General features: G+C 39.6%; 1 protein-coding gene across 1 annotated transcript in view; it reads right to left on the reverse strand.

The window, feature by feature from the left end:
* The window catches only part of LOC150015605 (E3 SUMO-protein ligase RanBP2-like), a 73,096-nt gene that overhangs the window by 13,284 nt on the left and 37,440 nt on the right, over positions 1-22,372 (reverse strand). Inside the window, exons 20-24 of the mRNA XM_090269934.1 lie at positions 17,360-21,764; positions 16,724-16,801; positions 4,245-4,412; positions 3,527-3,619; positions 2,646-2,824 (exon numbers count right to left, since the gene is read on the reverse strand). Of these exons, the coding sequence (XP_090126060.1) occupies positions 2,646-2,824; positions 3,527-3,619; positions 4,245-4,412; positions 16,724-16,801; positions 17,360-21,764 (4,923 nt within the window). The remainder of the gene's footprint in view (positions 1-2,645; positions 2,825-3,526; positions 3,620-4,244; positions 4,413-16,723; positions 16,802-17,359; positions 21,765-22,372) is intronic.

Below are 22,372 nucleotides of genomic sequence, written 5' to 3' on the forward strand. Positions count from 1 at the left end.
CAGTACGGTTCACAAAATACTGACAAAAGATATGAACTCCGCCCTGGCTGAGTGGCTCGGTTTGTTGGAGCATCGTCCTGTACACAAAAAGGTTGCAGGTTCGATTCCCAGTCAGGGCACATACCGAGATTGCAGATTCAAACCCCTGTCAGGGCACATACCAGAGACAACCAATCGATGTTTCTCTCTCCCTACTTTCCTCTCTCTAAAATCAATAACCATATGCTAGGATATAAAAAAAATTAATACCAAGTCCTTGTGTACCAGCTAATGTGGCAACACAAGGTGGGAAAAGAATAAATGATATACAATTGAGTCTACACATCAGCACTAAAACTTTTTCAGTTTTATTTTTAAGTTTTACAACAAATACATTTTAAATAAATAAGTAATTATTTTTTAAGTTTTGCACGAGTGATGCCACATTTAAATTGCATTGTTTCATTTTGCAAAATCCAAATTTATATTAATACTGTGTTTGCTGAATGAGTAATTGCAATGATAAAGCCTCTAGCAGCCAGCAATTACAGAAGAAGATAAACAGAAATTACATATTGTAGTTTCAGAGAGGCCAGGGAAACTGTTGATGATGTTAAAGTTACTTTTTAAAAGATTTTATTTATTTATTTTGGGAGAGAGAAAGGAGGGAAAAAGACAGGGAGAGAAACACTGACATATGAAAGCAACATCCATTGATTGCCTGTCACACAACCCCAACTGCGGACCTGGCCAACAACCCAGGCATGTGTCCTGACCAGGAATCAAATCAGCGACCTCTTGGTTCGCAGGCCAGCACTTAATCCATTGAGCCACACCAGCCATGGCTTAAAGCTATTTAGATTTAGCAGAGAGAGACCACTGATGCAAAAACTTCCATAGAACTTCCACAAATAAATCTAGTTATAAATGAAAAAGTGATGTCTTCACATTAGCTGATAGCCATTAGCTAGCTATATGTGCACTGAGGAGTAAGTTTAAACCTTCTGAATAGCTGGCACATTCTAGTTGGACAGCTATAAAAAGTAGACCAGCTAGACTCCTCAAGTCACAGACTACGAAGGACAATAAATTTCTTAGAGACACAGACCATGTGTTGGACCACTTCTCTCTCTAGCCACAGGTCCTTTAATTAAACCATTGCATTCATAACTAACTCCAGGACTCTTATTTCATTTTAACCACCTTTCCAACAATAAAATAGTATTACTTGAAGGGGCAAGGAACCATTCTGAACACGTCAATATTAGATTGTAAAAAAACTGTTCGACAGGAACGCTGTCTTCCAGTTTCTGTCAAATACAGATTAAAACACCAAGGTGTTGATAGCTATTCAAATTATCACTACATTTAAGCTAAGAAAGTAATCAAATCATAAAATTACTGACAAAGCAAGGCACAAAAATAAGCAAAAGGAACTAGGTTTCAAATGCTGCTATTTCCTATCTACTGTGCCCACCCTAGAATAAACTAACGTGCATGAAAAATGAACCACTTAATACTGTTCTTGGTATTGTGGTAGGCATTTTTAGAAATATCTGCACAGTCCAGGACACACCCCCATCCCTAAAAACCCAACATAAAGAGGCGTGAACCTTTCTAGTTGTCTGTGTATGTAACTGAACCCTCCCCACCCCCCAGAAATGGGGGAGAAGCGGAGTTGTGCATGCGTTTTGGCTGCTGAAAAGGATTCTGGGGAAGGATTTAAAAAGCAAGGAAGACACAGTGCCCCTGAGGGCCGGAGTTCTTGGGCCCAAGGACTTGGGGGATGTAAGAGAAAAACGGGAGGAGGCTCAGCCATGAACCCAATGTGCCTGTCAGAGGCCACCGCCCACCCACCTCCAGCGTTTGCATGTCAGCACCAGTTTCCCACCCTGCTCTGCCTGCTTCAACCCAGGCAGGGCCTCAAAACCAACATGGGTGGGAGGGACTTCCCTTCCCCTCATGGGAAGCTGTGGCGGCAACTGGAGCTGTGTTAGGTGGGTCCTGCCCAGCCAGTTACACAAACACACCAGGGGCAGCAGCCAGAAGGGAGGACAGCACCTGCGAGTAGGATGCCTCGGAAAGATGCCTAAAGCCAGACAACAACTGGAAACCAGCTAAGCCACCTATGTTTAACACTTTTGGGTGGGAGAAGAGGTTCCTGGCACAAACTTGAACTGAGCTGGCCAAGGGTGACAAGGTGATTTTCTTTGGGTGTCTTCGAGGAAATGGGCTTTGAGGCAGATATTTGCCATTATTTCAAATGATATGATTTTTAAATAAAAGATTCCTGTCCCTTTCATTGAACTCTGTCTTTGGAGTTTTACCCGGTAGGCAGCGAGCGGTAGGATCACCTGCACTGGCTGGGTTTCATAACATGTAGAACAAAATTCCTCCTCCTCTGGACACAGCTGACTATTAGATGCCTAATCCATTTGCTAGCCACAATCCATTATTACTATCTGGTAAGAACATTCTATTTTATTCCATCAGCAAAGCCAACTGATAAACGACACATGGACATAGACAATGGGGTGGGGACTGACTGTGGGAAAAGGGGTGGATAGGGGCAATGAAGGAAAAAAGTGAGACAACTATAATAGAAAATCAATTTTTTTAAAAAAAAAGCCAACTGAACCAAAGGAAAACAATGGATGTGTTCTTACTTGAGCTTCCTGAACTTTTTGAAGCTCTGAGTGAAAGTCTTCTCCATTTCCATTGTCCTCATCAGTATCACTGCAGACACCACAAAAAAACGTAGGTGGAAGTTTTAATGTATCCGCTTTTGCCTTCTCTTCAACTGTTGGTTTCTTTTCCCAAATAATAATACATTCTTTTTCATTTTCTGAAAATCCAGTAACAACACAAGCAAAAGTCAGTTAAGATAAAAGCAGACAAAGTCCAACTATTCTACAATAATGACCCTCCATAAAATCTACAGATTACAGACCCAGGTAACAAGTGCTAACAAAGAACAAGAACTACCAGAACAGTATTTTTCATGTCATATTAAAATATTTTAAATCACCATATGCATATTACACAAATAAATATGGCAATTACAAAAATAAATTGGGAGGTGCCATTCAACTAGAAATTTTTTCTAATATACTAACTTTGCCCTGGCCAATGTGGCTCAGTTGGAGCTTCATCCCATACACTGAAAGGCCACGGGTTCAATTATCAGTCAGGGTACCTGCCTAGGTTGCGGGTTTGGTCCCCAGGCCCACGAGAGAAAGAACCAATTGATGTTTCTCTCCCTTTCTTCCCCTCTCTCTTAAAACAAACAAACAAACAACCAAAGCCCTGACCAACATGGCTCACTTGTTTGAGCGTCATCCCACAAAGCAAAAGACTGCAGGTTTAATTCCCAGTCAGAGCAGATGTCTCGGTTTCTGGCTGATCCCTGATTGGGGCATGTGTGAGAGGGAACAGATCACTGTTTCTCTCACACATCAATGTTTCCTCCCTTCCTTTCTCCCTCCCTTCCCCTATCTCTAAAAATAAATAAAATCTTTTAAAAAGTAGTAATTTTAATTTAACATACCTGTTATATTTTTTTCTAATGGTTTATATTTTTCTGAGTCATCCAGATACAGTTTTCCATTAAGTTTCTTGACAGCTGTTTCAAAATCTTCATCTTCAAGTATAATTGGTTTTTATTAAATAAAAGAGTTTCTAGTGTCAGAAGTTTTCCTAGCCAGAAATCTAGGAAATGATCTCCAACTTTAACTTTTTCTTATTCCCCACATCCAAATAGCAAACAATTTTGCCAATTCTACATCATAATGCCTCTTCTACCGTTAGAACCTTCATTGCAGCTCTCCTCTTGTTTAAGCTGCCCTACTATCACTTTAGCTCATCTACCTATCTCCATGTCCCACAACCCAATCCTTTATACGACTCTCCAGTGGGTCCTTCTGAAACTTTTCTGTAGCTCCTCTGCCAAAAAAAACTCTGATATAGCACACAAAAGTTTTCCTTAATCAAACCCATGTGCCTCATCCCTCTCCCATCCTTCTAGGAAAGGGAATAATAATTGTTTTCAAATCCTTCAAAATGCCTGCCCTGCTCATAGTAGCCATCTAACTAATGCTTGCTTACTAAATGCATGCAGTTCTTTCAATCATTACAACCACTGACTATTTACACATACATTCAAAATAAACACCTATCTGTAAGGAGAGCAGTGATAGGTTGAAAGCAGGCTCCCAATTACTAACATTAGCATGAACAAACTGCTTTTAAAATAACAAAAGATTTACCATCTTCTTCTTCACTAACATAATCTGGTCTATTCTTATAGCAGAAGAAGGTTGGAGGAAGTTTAAGTTTGCTTGCAAGAGCTTTATGTTCAGGAGTTGGAGTCAGCTCATATACAATGACAACATCGTCCTCTGAAGGAGAGTCTTCAGGGTTTTTTTCCTCTTTTGCTATAACACAAGTCAAAAAAAAACTGATAAATACAAGGTGTTAAATAAGTATTAACATCAATATTCTAACTGCAAATAAACACCATGGATTATCTTTAGGTTAAAATAGCATAGTAATAGTCACACATATACGTTGATGTGGATTCAACTCTATATAATAATGAATTCGAATTAGTAGTAGGCATTAATTTACAGAATTTAATGTTCTATCAGAAACCCTTAAGTGAACACAAAATCTACTCTTTAAAAAAATCATACTTTTACTTAATGATCATAGAGAAAAATTACTATTAATGGGTAAAATTTTAAAGTACTGCCATTATCACATTTGACGTACTAAACAGTTTGGCAAAATTTGCATGCATTTTCAACAACTAAAAAAAAATTGTAGCAATCTTAAGTAAAAACTAGTATAAATATGAAACTAATGTAAGGCCTACTTCGATTAGTTCTCACAAAGGAAGTTAACAATTGCCAAGGATGGCAGATGATTTGAGTTACATCCAGTTTTCCCTGTGTCAAAGCACAATAATAGACAAAATTTAAAAACTGTTACCCTATACAGTAATATTATAAAAACTTAAGACAATTTCTATAGCTAAAAAAACAAGGACAACCAATAAAAAGGCAAAAAGTAAATAAAAAAGGATTGGAGAGAAAAGGAATTCTTCATATAATCTGCTCTGGTCAATAAAAAAGATTTTCCAGCTATCAAAACTGATAAATGATAAAGTAAGCAATTCATGAAGAATGTTATGTACCACCTGGCACTGTCCAATATGATAGCCTAGCCACGTATGACTATTAATCACTTAAAATCTGGTCAGTCCAACCTGAGATGTGCTGCAAGTATAAAAATACACACTGGATTTTGAAGACCTGGTACCAAAAAGATATAAAGTATCTCATATTTTAATACCAATCAGAAGTTTAAATGGTACTTTGGATATAAAGGAGTAAACTGAACAATTATTAAAAATTAATTTCGAAGATGGCCACGGAGTAGGAACAGTGTTCTCAGCTCGCTCCTGTTAAGGAGACAATCCAGGAGGAACAAACTCGGGGAGGAATGACTGAGTGAGTGGGAATATCTGATAACGTGAACGGGGAGGAGATCGTGGGAGCAGCGTGGAGGGGGCCGGAGGGGTTTATCACAAACTGCAGGCTGAGTCATTCTGAGACTCCGTGCGTTTGCAGTATCAAGCCGGAGAGCTCACTAGCCGGGAGTGAATTCTTGTAGGGAGTTAGGGAGAGGATTTGGCTGAAAAAGCCAGAGGAGGGAGAGAACAGTGAACAACCAGGACTGGGAGAAACTGTGTGACCTGAGTCTAGAGAGAAACATCCTCAGCTGCAACCTCTGAGGGAAAGCTCGGCATCCCGGGCGCGCCCAGCACTTGCGCTAGGGCCCTACAGAACAAAGGAGCAGTTTTGGGGCAAGGAGAACGGCAGCACAGAAAAGCTGCTGCGGAACTCCGGACCGGGGGAGAACTGTGTTCTTGAAATCAGTGTTTGCTCTTTAGTCGCGCTAGAATCACACAGAACAAAAGGCAGGTTTGGGGCTAAGAGAGAAATAGGACGTGCAGGGTGTGTAAGTAGGGAAGAGAGAGGAGGCGGAGGTTCTGGAGGGGAGACGGTTTTAGGGCGGGGAGAAGGGCCCGCAGGGAAGGGCTGCTGCGGAGCTCCAGACCGGCAGAGAGCTCCGGGGAAGGAGAGTGCTGCGCTGACCGACCACACTAGAGTCCCACAGAACAAAGGGACGGTGCTGTGGCGGGAAGAAAGATAGAGTGCGCAGGCCGATAAGACAGGGAAGCCAGCAGAAGCGGTAGCTCGGAATAGAGAAAGTTTTGGGGCAAGGAGAAGAGCACAGGCAGGAAAGCCACTGCAAAGCTCCAGACTAGGGGAGAGGCCCTGGGCAGGAAAGGGCCACTGGGCCCGGCACTTTGACCGACTGTGCCAGAGTCCTGCAGAACAAAAGGACGATCTTGAGACAGGGGGAGAGGTAGGGTGCGCAGGCATATAGACAGGGAAGAGAGCAGAAGCTGTAGCCCGGGAATAGAGACACGACTGGAGGCAGGGCGGGGATTGCTGGCAGGCACAGGCTGGACCAACAGAGGGAAGGAGTAGCTGGACAAGCCTGAGGAGGGCTGAGGCTGCCTCAGCAGGGAACAACTAAAGGCAGCTCACAGCAGAGCGGTGGTAGGCCCACGAAAAAAAAGACTAGCAACCCCAGAATCAAGCAGAACCCTCCCACAGCCAGCCAACCAACCAGAAAAGATTTGAAACTCATGGAATTTTGAATAGGAGCAGACTCAGGAAGGAAGCAAGGAAAAACCAAAAAACAAACAAACCAATACTACCCAGAGACTGTGCATAAAAGTTGAATTGAGTTAAAATCCTCATTCTTTTATCTCTCACTCTCTCTCTAACTACCCCTACCGTCAGTCCCTTCTTATTCTCGCTCCTTTTCTCCCCTCCCCTTCCCTCCCTTCTCTCCCCTTAGCATTCTCCCCTGCATCCTATTCTCAGTTAATTTTATAATTTTAAGTTCTCTCCCTTTCTCACCCTCTCCTTTCTCTGCGCTACGCACCTTCAACTTAATTAAATTTCTTTCTTTATTTTGTCCCCCTTCAGTCTACGTTCATTTTTCTTTCATCTCGTCCTTATTTTCCTTCTCTCCCTATACATAATCTCTCTCTCTCCCTATTCCACTTTATATTCTAATCTCTTAATATTCAAATTATAATTCTAATCTATCCCCCTCTCCCTTTACTCTCCCATTCTTACCCCTTCTCTTTTTCTACCCCATCCCCCCACTTCTTTCCCTACCTCTTGTATTTCTCTCCTTCATCCTATCTTTTGCCAACTCTTCAATTTCAATCCTCCCCTCCCTAATATCTCCTCTTCCTCCTGATTTCCTTCCCTCCTCTGAGCTCTTTTCCTCCCAAATCCTCTTGCTTTCCTATCTCCTATTCCTCTCTCTCTATATTCGCCTTTTCTCTCTATCTTGCAACTTTATATCATGTTTTAATCTCCTAATCTTTTTTATAACATATAATTTAAAAAAGAATTTTAATCCAGTCCCCTCTCTTCTACCTCCCCTTCTTCTTTTGTTCTCTCTCCTACCCTTCTCTTCTCTACTTTCTCTCTCTCTTTCCTCTCTCCCTTCCTGTCTTGCTATTTTCTACTCTGTATTTTTATCCTTAAAAAATTCTCTCTCAATCTATTTCCTACCTTCTAACCTCCCCAGACCTCTCTTTCAATTTCTGACTGTCTGTCTACCTGGATGTCTGTTGTGTCTACCCTACCTCCCACGCTAATCATATAGTATATACCGATTATATAATCCTAATACAATACACTTCCATTTTCACACTCCACATTGTAACCCTCCCCTCCTTTTCAAACAGACAGTGTGTTAATTGCTCTCTTACATAACCTTGATCCCAACTGCTAATATTAATACTCTATCAACTTCCAGCTCAAAAATTACCCTTCCTTCATTTAAAACAACTCCTTTCTGTTTCTCCTACGAAATAAGAGTCCCAGTATCTCCACAAGTATGTTAACACGGGCTCATTTGCAGCCTATAGTGGGATTGTATTTGGGGGAGACATTGGAGGGTGTGGGTTTCTTGCCTGGGTTATGTAATTATGTTTTAGCAGCACCTTCACAAAAGATCTCAAGACAAGGTGGGCAGAGTGACTCTCAATCAACTAACCAGAGAAAAAGATCCATCAAAAAGTAGCTGAAATACAACCAGACAGATTAAAGAAATATCATCAAGGACAACACAGACGGAGATCCAGGAGGGCGGAGGAGTAAGTGGAAGCTACACTAACCCCCTCCCAGGACCAGCCAGTGCTGACTCAGCCCCAGTACAGCAGACAGACCATCCCCCTCCAAGTGGTGTCATACTAAGGGGAAATAAAAGCCCTGCCTACAGGAATTAAGTTGCCACACCCACGGTCCTTAAGCCTGACGGCTGATCACAGATTGAGTATAGTAACAACTAAAGAAGAGAGACAAAGGCAGTAGATCCCTGGAAGTCTCCAACAGGCTGCCTAGGGCCAGTCTGGTACATGATCTGACGCTACCAGAGGCAGATCCAGGAAGAACTGATCATTCTAAGAAGCACCAACAAACAAAAGGAATCACAAAAATGGGGAGACAGGGAAACAACCCCCCATCAAAAGGAAAGGTAGAATCCCCAGAAAGAGTGCTAAATGAAATAGAGGGGAGCAAAATATCAGATACAGTATTTAAAACATGGATTATGGAGAAGCTAAATGAGATCAGCGGAAACTACAAAGAACTCCAGAAAAACTACAGTGAACTCCAGAAGAACTATAAGGAACTTACTGAGAATTATAACAGCATCAAAAAGGACATGGAAGCTATCAATAAGAGCCAGGAGGAAATGAAGAATACAATCTCTGAATTGAAGAACACAGTAGAAGGAATTAAAAGCAGGCTAGAGGAAGCAGAAGATCGGATCAGCGAGCTGGAGGACAACGTACACAAAAACACCCAGACAATGCAACAAAATGAAAAAAGACTGAACAAGACTGAAGAGGTTCTAAGACAGCTGCAGGACAACATGAAACGTAACAATATTCGTATCATTGGAATTCCAGAAGGAGAAGAAGAGGAGCAAGGGATAGAAAACCTCTTTGAAAAACTAATGACAGAAAACTTCCCTCACATGAGGAGAGAAAGAGTCACACAAATCCAGGAGGCACAGAGGGTCCCAATGAAGATGAACCCCAACAGGCCCACCTCAAGACACATCATAATTAAAATAGCAACATCCAAAGACAAAGAGAGAATCCTAAAAGCAGCAAGAAGGAAACAACTAATAACATACAAGGGAGCTCCAATAAGGCTATCCTCAGATTTCTCAGCAGAAACACTACAAGCCAGAAGGGAATGGCAAAAAATATTCCAAGCAATGAAAAACAAAGGCCTACAACCAAGAATACTCTACCCAGCAAGGCTCTCATTCAAAATTGAAGGCGAAATAAGGAGTTTCTCAGACAAAGGAAGACTAAAAGAATACATCTCCACCAAACCAGCAATGCAAGAGATGCTAAAGGGTCTGCTCTAAGAAGATAAAGAAACAGAGAGAAACAGAGAAGAACACGAGTACAAAGGGGGAAAATGACAATGAATAAGTACTTATCAGTAATAACCTTAAACGTAAATGGATTAAACGCTCCAATTAAAAGACACAGGGTAGCTGAATGGATTAGAAAGAATGACCCACATATATGCTGTCTACAAGAGACCCACCTTAGAACAAAAGATCTACACAGACTGAAAGTAAAGGGATGGAAAAATGTATTCCAAGCAAATGGACATGAAAAAAAAGCCGGGGTAGCAATACTTATATCAGACAAAACAGATTTCACAGCAAAGTCCATAAAAAGAGACAAAGAAGGGCATTTCATAATACTTAAGGGAAAAACCCATCAAGGAGATATAACCCTTATAAATATATATGCACCCAACTTAGGAGCACCCAAATATGTAAGGAAAATTTTGAAAGACTCCAAGAAAGATATAGGCAGAAACACACTCATCGTAGGGGACTTTAACACCCCATTGTCAACAATGGACAGATCTTCAAAGCAAAGAAACACCAAAGATATTGAGGCACTGAACAACACTTTAGATCAAATGGACTTAGTCGATATATATAGAAGTTTACACCCCAAAGAAGCAAAATATACATATTTCTCAAGTGCACATGGAACATTTTCAAAGATAGACCACATGGTAGGACACAAAACAAGCCTCAATAAATTCAAGAAAATTGAAATTATATCAAGCATCTTCTCAGATCACAATGCCTTAAAATTGGAAATCAACCTCAAGGAAAAAACTCAAAAACATTCAAACTCATGCAGAATGAATAACATGCTATTAAATAATGAATGGGTTAACAATGACATCAAGGAAGAAATCAAAAAGTTCCTAGAAACCAATGATAATGAACACACAACAACCCAAAACCTATGGGATACAGCGAAAGCAGTCTTAAGAGGAAAGTTCATAGCAATACAAGCCTACCTAAAAAAGCTAGAAGAATCTCTAATAAAAAATTTAACCCTACAGCTACAAGTACTAGAGGAAGAACAACAAGCAAAACCCAGATCAAGTAGAAGGAAGGAAATCATCAAGATCAGAGCACAATTAAATGACATAGAGTCTAAAGTAACAATTCAAAAGATCAACAAAAGTAGGAGCTGGTTCTTTGAAAAGATAAACAAAATTGACAAGCCTTTAGCCAGGCTCATCAAGAAAAAAAGAGAGAGAACCCAAATAAATAAAATCAGAAATGAAAGAGGAGAAATCACAACTGATACCACAGAAATACAAAGAATTATAAGAAATTATTACGAACAACTGTATGGCAAGAAATTTGACAACCTAGAGGAAATGGACAGATTCCTGGAAAACTACAGTCTGCCCAAACTGAATCAAGAAGAAGCAGAAAGTCTGAATAGACCAATAACAGCTAGCGAAATTGAAGCAGTAATCAAAAAACTCCCAGCACACAAAAGCCCAGGACCAGATGGCTTCACAAGTGAATTCTACAAAACATTTAGGAAAGAACTAACTCCTATCCTCCTCTGACTATTCCAAAAGATACAAGAAGAGGGAAGACTCCCAAACTCGTTCTATGAAGCCAGTATAACCCTAATTCCAAAACCAGGTCAAGACACAACAAAGAAAGAAAACTACAGACCAATATCGCTGATGAACATAGATGCTAAAATCCTCAACAAAATATTGGCAAACCGGATCCAGCAACACATTAGAAAGATCATACACCACGATCAAGTAGGATTCATCCCAGGGATGCAAGGATGGTTTAATATTCGCAAATCAATAAACGTGATACACCACATAAACAAAATGAAAGACAAAAATCACATGATCATATCAATAGATGCAGAAAAAGCATTTGATAAAGTACAACACCCATTTATGATAAAAACTCTCAGCAAAATGGGAATAGAGGGAGCATACCTCAACATAATAAAGGCCATATATGAGAAACCTGAAGCCAACATCATACTCAATGGGCAAAAACTGAGAGCATTCCCCCTGAGATCAGGAACAAGACAAGGATGTCCGCTCTCTCCACTCCTATTCAACATAGTCTTGGAAGTTCTAGCCACAGCAATCAGACAAGAAAGAGAAATAAAAGGCATCCAAATTGGAAAAGAGGAAGTAAAACTGTCATTATTTGCAGATGACATGATAGTGTACATAGAAAATCCTTTAGACTCCACAAAAAAACTACTCAATCTAATAAGTGAATTCGGCAAAATAGCAGGATACAAAGTCAATATTAAGAAATCGAAGGCATTTTTATACACCAACAATAAAAACTCAGAGATAGAAACTGAAAGAAAAATCCCTTTTACCATAGCAACAAGAAAAATAAAATACCTAGGAATAAACTTAACCAAAGAGGTAAAAGACCTGTACACAGAAAACTACATAACACTGAAGAAAGAAATTAAAGAAGATACAAATAAATGGAAGCGTATACCATGCTCATGGATGGGAAGAATCAACATCACTAAAATGTCCATACTACCCAAAGCAATTTATAGATTCAACGCAATCCCTATTAAAATACCAGCAACATATTTCACAGACCTAGAACAAATACTTCAAAAATTTATATGGAACCAAAAAAGAGCCCGAATAGCCACAGCAATTTTGAGGCAGAACACAGTAGGAGGAATCACAATACCCGATATCAAACTATTCTACAAGGCCACGGTAATCAAAACAGTCTGGTACTGGCATAAAAACAGACATATAGATCAATGGAACAGAATAGAGAGCCCAGAAATAAGCCCAGGTTCATATGGTCAACTAATATTTGACAAAGGGGGAAAGAACATCAAATGGAGTGAAAAGAGCCTCTTCAACAAATGGTGTTGGGAGAACTGGACAGGGACATGCAAAAAAATAAAACTAGACCACCAGCTCACACCATACACCAGAATAAACTCAAAATGGATCAAAGACTTAAATGTAAGCCGTGACACCATAAAAGTCCTAGAGGAAAAAATAGGCAGGAAAATTTCAGATATCCCACGTAGCAACATTTTCACTGATATATCTCCTAAGGCAAGGGAAATAAAGGAAAGAATAAACAAATGGGACTACATCAAACTAAAAAGTTTCTGCTCAGCTAAAGAAAACATCAGCAAGATGCAAAGGAAACCAACCATATGGGAAAATATATTCGCCAATGACATCTCAGACAAGGGATTGATCTCCAAAATATATAAAGAACTCATACGACTCAACACCAAGAAGACAGACAACCCAATTAAAAAATGGGCAAAGGACCTGAACAAACACTTCTCCAAAGTAGACATACAGAGGGCCCATAGGCATATGAAAGTATGCTCAACATCACTAGCCATCAGAGAGATGCAAATTAAAACCACAATGAGATACCACCTCACACCAGTCAAAATGGCAATCATCAACAAATCAACAAACAACTTGTGCTGGAGAGGATGCGGAGAAACGGGAACCCTGGTGCATTGCTGGTGGGAATGCAGATTGGTGCAGCCACTGTGGAAAACAGTTTGGAATTTCCTTAAAAAACTAAAAATGGAACTGCCTTTTGAACCAGCAATTCCATTGCTAGGATTATATCCAAAAAATCCCGAAACACCAATTCAAAAGAACCTATGCACTCCAATGTTCATAGCAGCACTGTTTACAATAGCCAAGTGCTGGAAACAACCTAAATGCCCATCTGTAGATGAGTGGATCAAAAAACTGTGGTACATTTACACAATGGAATTCTATGTAGCAGAAAGAAAGAAGGAACTTCTACCATTTGCAACAACATGGATGGAACTAGAGAAAATTATGCTTAGTGAAATAAGCCAGGCAACAAAAGAAAAATACCTTATGCTGTCACCTATTACAGGAAACTAATGAACAACACAAACAAATGAGCAAAATTGAACCAGAGGTATGTAAACAAGAAGTAGACTAACAGTAACAAGGGGGGCGGGGGGGAGGAAAAGAAAGGTGTAAGGGGATGGGTCAAGTTAAAAAATATATATATATATGAATGACCCACAGACAGGTGCAACTGAGTGGGGACTAAATGTGGGGGAGGGGAGGGACAGGGTGCAGGGAAACAAGAGGGCTAAAAAAGTGAGACAACTGTAATGGAAAAACAAACAAAAATTTTTTTAGTGGGGGAAAAATGAAAATATGAAGAATGGAAATGCCAGTTCAGTGAATATTAGGACAAAGATTTTCCTTCACGTTGTATATTTTTCTCCCTATTTGATCCCTCCAGAGTTTGGCATTCTAAACAAGTAAGTAATGACATAAGTTCCTTTCCATAGAACTAATAAGACCAGTTGTCAACAGAGGTTCTTTTTTTTTTTTTTTTGACCAAGTCTTTGACTGGAATGTCAAGCCTAAAGGAAACATACTTGGGCTCAGATTGTTACCAGAAAGCCCTGAGGAACTGGGAATGACTTTCAAAGTTAATAAAAGCCCGTGAGATAAAAGGCCTGGTACCATGGTTGGTTGTGCGATCCACAGCAACCTTTCCAGGGAAGGAACGAAGGTTGTTTTCCTGAAAGATGGCTAGAAGGGACCTTAAGGCACAAGGAAAGACCAGAAAGACTTGGAAAAAACAGGTGTGTACAGGCAAGGATGAATGCCAGATATGTGGCACAGCTTCTGTGCCCTGAAGAACAGACTGAAGGTCACCCCAAATATTCCTTGGGTAAGTTCCAGCAAAGCAGAGCTAAAGATCATAAGTGATCATGTGCTGCTCTTGTTATGTTTATGCAAACGAACAGGATAAATTAAAAATGGACTTAATGTAGTCCCTTTAAAGACAAGGAGGGTAACCTTAGGGAGAAAAATTATTATTCAAGGAAAATCACAATGATCAGTAGTAGAGTATAAAACAGGGCAACTAACCGTCTTAAAAGTTTCTTCTCCAGATTTAGAGACTTGTTTGCGGGTTATGTTACATAAATTAACACGTGTTTTTTGTTTTCAAAGGACATAAGCCAATGATCGCATTACCTGAGTGATTATCTGTACGCATAAGCCTCACTTAATCCTCTCTGCAGCGCTGCCTCCTGAGACTCAACGGTTTGGCTGAACTAAATGGCTGGGTTGGGGAAGAATGGGGTGGTCTGTGGGCTTCACTTTAAAACGGGTTTCTCTTTTCTATCCTAATGGCTTGGACAGAAAAGGCCCAGAGGTCTGAGAGGGGGAAAAACCTAAACTATTTACCTCAGCCCAAACTAAGTATAATGGGCAAAAGGGTTTTGGACAGGCGAGATGTGCCTAGCACACCTTCTTACAAAGAAGCCTTCCCCCCCCCCCCTAATATGAAACATTGAAAAATTAATCCCTGCGTTTTGTCATCTAGTAGTTATGGATTGAATGATGTCTTTTAACCCTTTTCGCCAAATCTGTTGCCCCCAGAACACAACAAGGACACCAACCTGTTAAACCAAGCACGCCGTTGACCGGAGACAGCCAACTGACCTGGAGTCTGCACGATCCTTCCCCATGTGGGAAGGCCACCCTCCCCTCCACACCCCCACTCTTATTAGGGTTTTCTGGACCCAAGGGTAGGTAGGACGACGACCATGTCCAGCTTGAAGCAGCTAGAGGAGCTTGAGACCTTCGCCCATTGTCCTTTACAAGATTACAAAGGGTCCTAATATTTGAGAGGGGGGGGATAGTTAATTTTTACGAACCAGGGGTATGGACTTGGGGGGGATTGCTGGGGGAGGGGGGTGCTGGGTGGAGGGGAACAAGGGGGAGAAAATTGGAACTGTTGTAACAATATAATCAATAAAAAACATTTAAAAAAAATTAATTTCACCCTTGCTCTTCTTCACCTGTTTCTTTTTATTTTTTAATGACTAGAAAATTTTTTAAATAATTTATTTATTTATTTATTTATTTATTTAGAGAGAGGGGAAAGGAGAAAGAGAGGGTGAGAAACATCGTTATGTGGTTGCCTCTCACTTGCGCCCCCAATGGGGAACCTGACGTGCAACCTAGTTATGTGCCCTGACTGGGAATCAAACCAGCGACACTTGGCTCGCAGGCTGACGCTCAATCCACTGAGCCACAGCGGCCAGGAACTAGAAAGTTTTCAATTATACGCACAGATCATATTTATTTCTATGGGATGGTGCTGTTCTAGAGAACGAAGGGTCCTTTTATAACGTTAAACTTGCCTCTCACTCTCCTTCATTACAAAAATTTAAGTGTCAATTCCTAGCCAGGGAAAGCACAAAAACACGGTTAAGAACAGATTCTTGTTCCAGGTCTGCTGTGAACTGGTAAAGACAACTTGGGCATTACCAGACAGACTGCTGGGTCCTAGTTTCCTCACATCTAATGTCTTTGTCTGTAAGATCCTTTGGGATGCTGACATACTCAGACTTGAAACAGAGTGACACTCTTTTGTCTTAAAACAGAGTCTGTGTGTAAGTATATATCCTTTACTGAAAAAAAAAAGCCCCCACTTTTCACATAATTTCTCAAAGACTGCATCCTTTAAAATAAAGCTTAGGTGTTGCTTCACCTAGTAGTAAAATTGGTATACTTTAAAACTGAAGGCCCCAGAGATAAAGGATTGTCACTTTATCAATGTACATGTTTGGCAACCTATAACACAGTTGGGTTGATCAAGGTATGTTTTAAGACACCAGGAGTGAATTTTAATGTCCCTAACCGTGCCTTTGAAGATCTTTTAAGAGATCCCACTTTCTATTATTCCATTCTCTTTTACAAAAGATCTGTACTACATATATAACATACCAAGAATATAATGGTGGATATTAAAAATGGGGTCTGCTTTCAAATACTATTATTTTCTAAAACATGATTAAAAAAAATAAGCCCTAAAGGGGTACTCTGTATCATACTACATACATGTTGTTGTGATCACAAGTTTGGATACAGGCTGACATTAGTGACAAAAGATAAAGGTTAGATAAAATAAAGGACTTTCTTCATTAAGCAGAATAGAAAATAACAGAGTAATGCGGTGCAAAGCAGCAAAAGGTTAAGATCACATAAACCTAAAAACAGCAGCATTAAAAGGTATTACACGACCAGTCAAAACTTATTTGCTTTTAAAGTGGCATTTCTTTAACATGCACACTGCAGTGTTAAGTACTTAATTTCATACAGGCACAGTCACTTTGCTAAAGACTACCGGTTGCTAAAAAAACTGATGTCATCTCATACTGAGAACGCTCGCTCTATACCTGTGTTCTCAGGCTGTGAGGAAGGGGTCCTGGTCCAAAAAGCCATTGGGTTAGATTTAAAAAGACTAAAATTAAATCCTAGAAAATAAAGAGTATTTAATTTTTGAACATTTTGATAATCCAAGTGAATATCATTTTCTAAGAAGCCACAGTCCCTCAACTAATACCAATTTGGCCATTTTATGTTCCTTTATCCAATAAGTTCATTCTTTGCTCCTTTAATAAATAGTGGCAAGATGTTCACCTTACATAAAATGTGAACATCTCAGTGTCATGTTTTTGTTTTTTTTTTAATGACAAGAAAACAACAACAAAAAAAAAAGACTCAAGTTAATATTCATGATTCAAGTACATGAGTAACTAAATTTCAATAGTGCATTGGGTTTGTGTGCTCTGCACTAAGCATGACATAAATATCTTTTAGTTATTAAAATCTCCTAAAAAACTTACGCAAATACTTTGTTCCTGTTTGAACACTTGCAGATAAAATAATTTTGGGAGAAAAAAACTGCGCAAAAGTGTTATGACCCAACTTTTAGTAAAACATAGTATCCTACAAAGAGCCTGCATCATGATAAACATTAAGAAAAACATAAAATAAAAATTCCGCTTAATCTATTGAGACTAAATGCTTACCCTTTTCTGGTGTTTTAAGTGTGTAATTAGTTGAGAATTCTTCCTTTGGAAAAGCAGCAAAGAGATTTTTGACTTTGCCATCTGAAGACTGTTTAATATCAGAGTTCTTTGACTCTTCGCAATTATTGGGTTCCGTTTGTCTTTCAGATCCACTCTGGACTACCGAACTAGTTTCACTATTATTTTTTAAAGGTGCATTAAAACTAAATCCAAACAAAGACCCAGTAGCTGAACTGTTCCCAAATGTAAATGGTTTTGATTTTTCACTACCAAAAATACTTTTAACAGACTCTGAACCAAATACAAACTTTGGAGGTGAAACTACTGCTTTTGTTGCTGTTTCAGATGTGCCAGACACATCTCCAACATCTGAAGTTGCATCTGCTATATCATCACCCTGAAGTAAATCTGTCCTTTCTTTTGTGGTTTCTTCTAATACAGCTACAGCAATTCTGCCACATGGTGACTCTCTGGGAGTGGTCGAAAGAGAAACATGAGGTGTTATCAAAGAATCTTTTTCTTGGGCTATTTTTGCTTCATCAAATATTTTCTTAAATGAGTCTGCAACATCTTGTAGTTTAAAACGGACAGCTAAATGTTCTACTTTTCTTTCTCCATCTGCAAAATCATATGCAGTCCACACCCACACTCTCTCTGTCCCTTTCATATTTTGCAAGGCCATGTCTGGAGTTATTCTGTGATTGGCACAAAGTTTGAATACCTGGTCCCTTCTCATCACTATGCGAACTTGCTTATTATCATAATTCTGTAAAATCTTTATATCACCAATACCTCTTTCTTTCCACTGACCAACATCTTTATCATACCTATAGAGTTTTGCTCTGTGACTAAAAACAACTTGTTCATTTTCCTCACCACTGGACACTTCAACTAGATCAGGCAAAGGTACAACAGGTTCAAAGTACTGTCCATCTCTCTCTTCTTCTTGAGTAACATCAGACTCTTCATCGTTGCCAACTGTGGTCCCACTCTGATTCAAGTTGGCAGGAGATTTAGATGGACTCAAAGCAGATTTAAAACTAAAGTTAAACCCTGTTGTTGATTCACCAAAACGGAAGAGATTTTTTCTCACGGGGCTACTTGCCAGTGGAGAAGCATGTACTGAGCTACTACTTACACTATCATCCAAAGCATCTTCCCTTAAATCATAGTTATCCCACTCTAATGTTGGCCCGGTGTTTTCATGATTTGGCTTAGTGGTTGTGTCGGGAACACTGGTAGCACTTGCATCTGAATTCTTACTTTCTTCTTCAGTGACTTTTGTTTGATCATTTGTCAAAAATGTTTTGAAATCTTTTAGTCCACTCTTCATTTCTTCAGCTCTCTGTATTAACTTAGCAGCTCTGCCAGTATCTACCAGTTTATGAGGAGTTTGAAGTGGTATATCTAATAGGAGTCGCTGACATTCCTCAAATTTCTGCTTGAATTCTTCAGCAAGCTCCGGTGTTTTAAATTTGGCTGCCAGTTGCTCTAGTTTGGCATCACCATCAGAAAAATCACTAGCTAACCACATCCACGCTCTATCAGATCCAGACAAAGGCTTCAGGTTCATTGTAGTTGTTATCCAGTGATTAGCACACACTTTTAGTACTTGCTCTCTTCGCATCAGCATTCTTAGTTTACCATTGACTTCATTTTTGAGAATTTTTAAGTTCCCCAAACCCCTTTCTTTCCACTGACTTACCTCAGCATCAAATCTAAATAATTTTACCCGCTGTGAATAAAGAACTTTTTCATCTTCTTCTCCTGTTACAAGTTCTACTTTTTCAGGCATCTGAACAACTGGTTCAAAATGGATGTCATCATTGTCCTCAGTCTTATAGACGTCATCATCTTTCTCAAAGTCAGTAGAAGTGTCAGCTTTATCAGCCATTTTACCACTTTGCAATGAGAACAGTTTTTCTCCAGCACCTGAAAATCCCTTGAAATTAGGGTCCTTTTTGCCAAATTGAAATCCTTCTCCTGAAGTTGATTTTGCAAGGTCTGCAAAGGTAAAAGTGCTTCCAGTGTGACCAAAAATTATACCACTACCATACTTCTGACTGCTAACACCCTCAGCCTGAAAACCACTGGCATTTTCAAGGGGCTTTTCATTCTTCTTTTCTTGATTTCCCGGTTCCTGAATGCCAAATTTAAATCCATTGGCAAACGTAGGAATAGAAAAATTAAATCCTTCTACTGTTGACTTAGAGTCTGTATTAGAAGAACTCTGAAAGGTAAATGAAGGTATGTTCTCTTGCTCCACATGCCCAAATTTAAATCCCTCTTCTGTGATGCCAAATTTAAAAGCTTTTTCTGAAGATTTACTTTTAAATCCTGTTCCCACCTGGTTTCCAGAAGAGTCATTTAACTTAGTTTTTGAACCCAATGTGAAAGCTGAAGGAGTTTCTGCAATAGGTTGATGAGTTGGTTTGGAGGCATCGCAAGCCATACATTTTAAGGAAGAACACTCATTTTGCACAAGACAAACACTACAATTCCACTGTCCTTCCTTCTTGGTGAACATTCCTTCAAATCCACTCTCTGTGGCCTTGCTTGTTTCTGAAGTACTAAACTTAAAAGAGGCAGGAACTGGAACAACAGAAGTAGACAGACTCGGTTTACCAGGATTCTGACAAGCAGCACATTTTGTAGCATTTGCTTCATTTCGTACCAAGCATACACTGCAATCCCACTGTCCTTCCTTTATAGAAAAAACTGACCTGAAATCATTAAGAGACTTAGAAAGCTCTCCCTGGCCAAATTTAAAGGATGGTTGCTGAACAAATGAAGATCCACTTTTGTTAGTTGACTTTGCATTCTGGCATGCAATGCATCTAGATACAGTAGGCTCATTTCTCACTAAGCAAATACTACAATCCCAGTGACCTTCCTTTGGAACCATCAACGCAAACCTCTCTGAAGTATTTTCTGGGCCAGTTTCAACTAACGGTGGGCCAAAAGGCTCTTTATTGCTTGGGTTTAGATTCTGGCATGAAACACATTTCTTGGAAGTTGCAGCATTCTTTAATGAGCAGCTGCTACAATGCCACCAAGACCCTTCTTTCTTTGCTACTTGAAATTCAAAGTTCATGTTTCTAGCATTAGATTTGCAAATATCTTTGTTATCATGACTTGTGGGTTCTTTTACGATTCTCATAACCTTATTTGTTGTTGTGGCTACCATTGCTCCTGAGGCTTTTAAGATGTTCTGGGCCTCCTCAAACTTGCACTTAAAAAGTGCTGCTTCCTCTGGAGTTTTGAATCTAATAGCAAGTTGTTCTGGTTTGGGCAACTCATCTGCATAATCAAGAGCATGCCATACAAAAGATCTGTCTGACCCAGCATTTGGAGTCAGCTTCATATCTGGACTGATATAATGATTTGCACAGATTTTTAAGACTTGCTCTCGTCTCATTAGAAGGCGAATTTTACCAGATGTTTTATGCCTTAGTATTTTTACATTGCCAACTCCACGTTCCTTCCATTCTTTGGATTCTGCATCAAAACGGAACAATTTTGCACGATTGCAAAAGAATTCTTCTTCATCTTCCTCACCAGTTTTTACTTCAATCTTGTCAGGAAGAGGAACCACAGGCTCAAAGTGAGGGCCATCATCATCATCATCACCATGGGCACTCCCTCCATCTGTTTCATGATTCTTGCTGCCCAGCTCTGGAGCAGATGTTCCAAATACTAATTTCCCTGGACCATGGAATGTACACATATCATCACTTCGACGAAAACCAGAATTCTTTTGATTTGGGCCTATGTTTTCAGTAAATGAAATTCCAGGTACATTTTTGCTTCCGAAATTGAATGTATTTCGAGGCCCAATGGTTTGACCAGCTTTTGCTGCACTGTAACCGTCTCCTTGCAAAGGTCTTTCCGAAGTCAAAAGACCTAAAAGACTTTCGCTATTATTGTAAGCTGTAGAAGGGGGCTGTGTGACAACCTGTGGTGAGGAAAATGTGAAATCGCCATCATTTGATTTGAAGTTTGAGTTAAATTTAAAAGGAGTTGGCTGTGTTGTATGTGCAGGTGCTGTCAGAGATGGCCTTATTCCTTCACCTGGCACAGGCTGAACTAAATTCGTTTTACCAAATTCCATAACCTTAGATTCTGCAGATCTTGAAGCATGAGCTGCAACTGGAGGCTTTGTGAAATAACCTGGTTCTGGCAAAGGTGGATTTGTGCTTGTCTGTTGAACACTGTAATTAAAATAATCATCACTCCTGGGTGACAAAATTCCTGTGGCTGGAGACTCAAAACGCAATGGAGGACCATACATCTCTTGAGAGAACATGCAAGCAGATGTGCTTTGCACTGGTGGTGTGTGCATCTGCTGTGAATAGGCATAAATATGCTGTTGAGGTGGAAGCCTATTCATGCCATAAACTGGACCCTGAAAGAAAAAAAAAAAGTTAAAATTTTTGTAAGTTGTCTACGAAGCTACAGGTAAGTACTACACACAAACCAATTTTCACAAACCACAAACTTAAGTATTATAAGGTAAAGATATTATTAGGTAATGTAGTGCATTATTAAGAAAAGACAGTATTACTACAAAGATACTTAAAATTATATTACTTCTCATCATATAATAAAAACTGCCTTAACTAATGACAGCATCTTAAAATTTTAATATCTCCTACAATAAATGTATAGGATAAATATCTTCTTCCTTCCTAAACAACGTGCCAAATGATAGTAACAATGAAGACTAGCATTTATTGAGCACGTACTAATGTGCCAAGGGAGCAATGTTCTAAGTATATGTATTATCTCATTTTACTATCCTCAAAAACCCTATGAATTAAGGCATTATTATCCTCATTTCACTTATGAGGCAACTAATGTACAAAGAGGTTAAGATACTTGGCTAACGTCACAATGAGCAGAAGAGCCAGGGCCTAAATGCACCAAACCCTATCTTTAAACTTCACATTCAACTATAGTTGTTATACTGGGTCTTAGACACTTCATGCCTGGAACTACAAACTACACAGTGGT

This window comes from Furipterus horrens, unplaced genomic scaffold (assembly GCF_987537825.1).
Source record: "Furipterus horrens unplaced genomic scaffold, mFurHor1.1.pri manual_scaffold_3, whole genome shotgun sequence".
Classification (NCBI taxonomy): Eukaryota; Metazoa; Chordata; class Mammalia; order Chiroptera; family Furipteridae; genus Furipterus; species Furipterus horrens.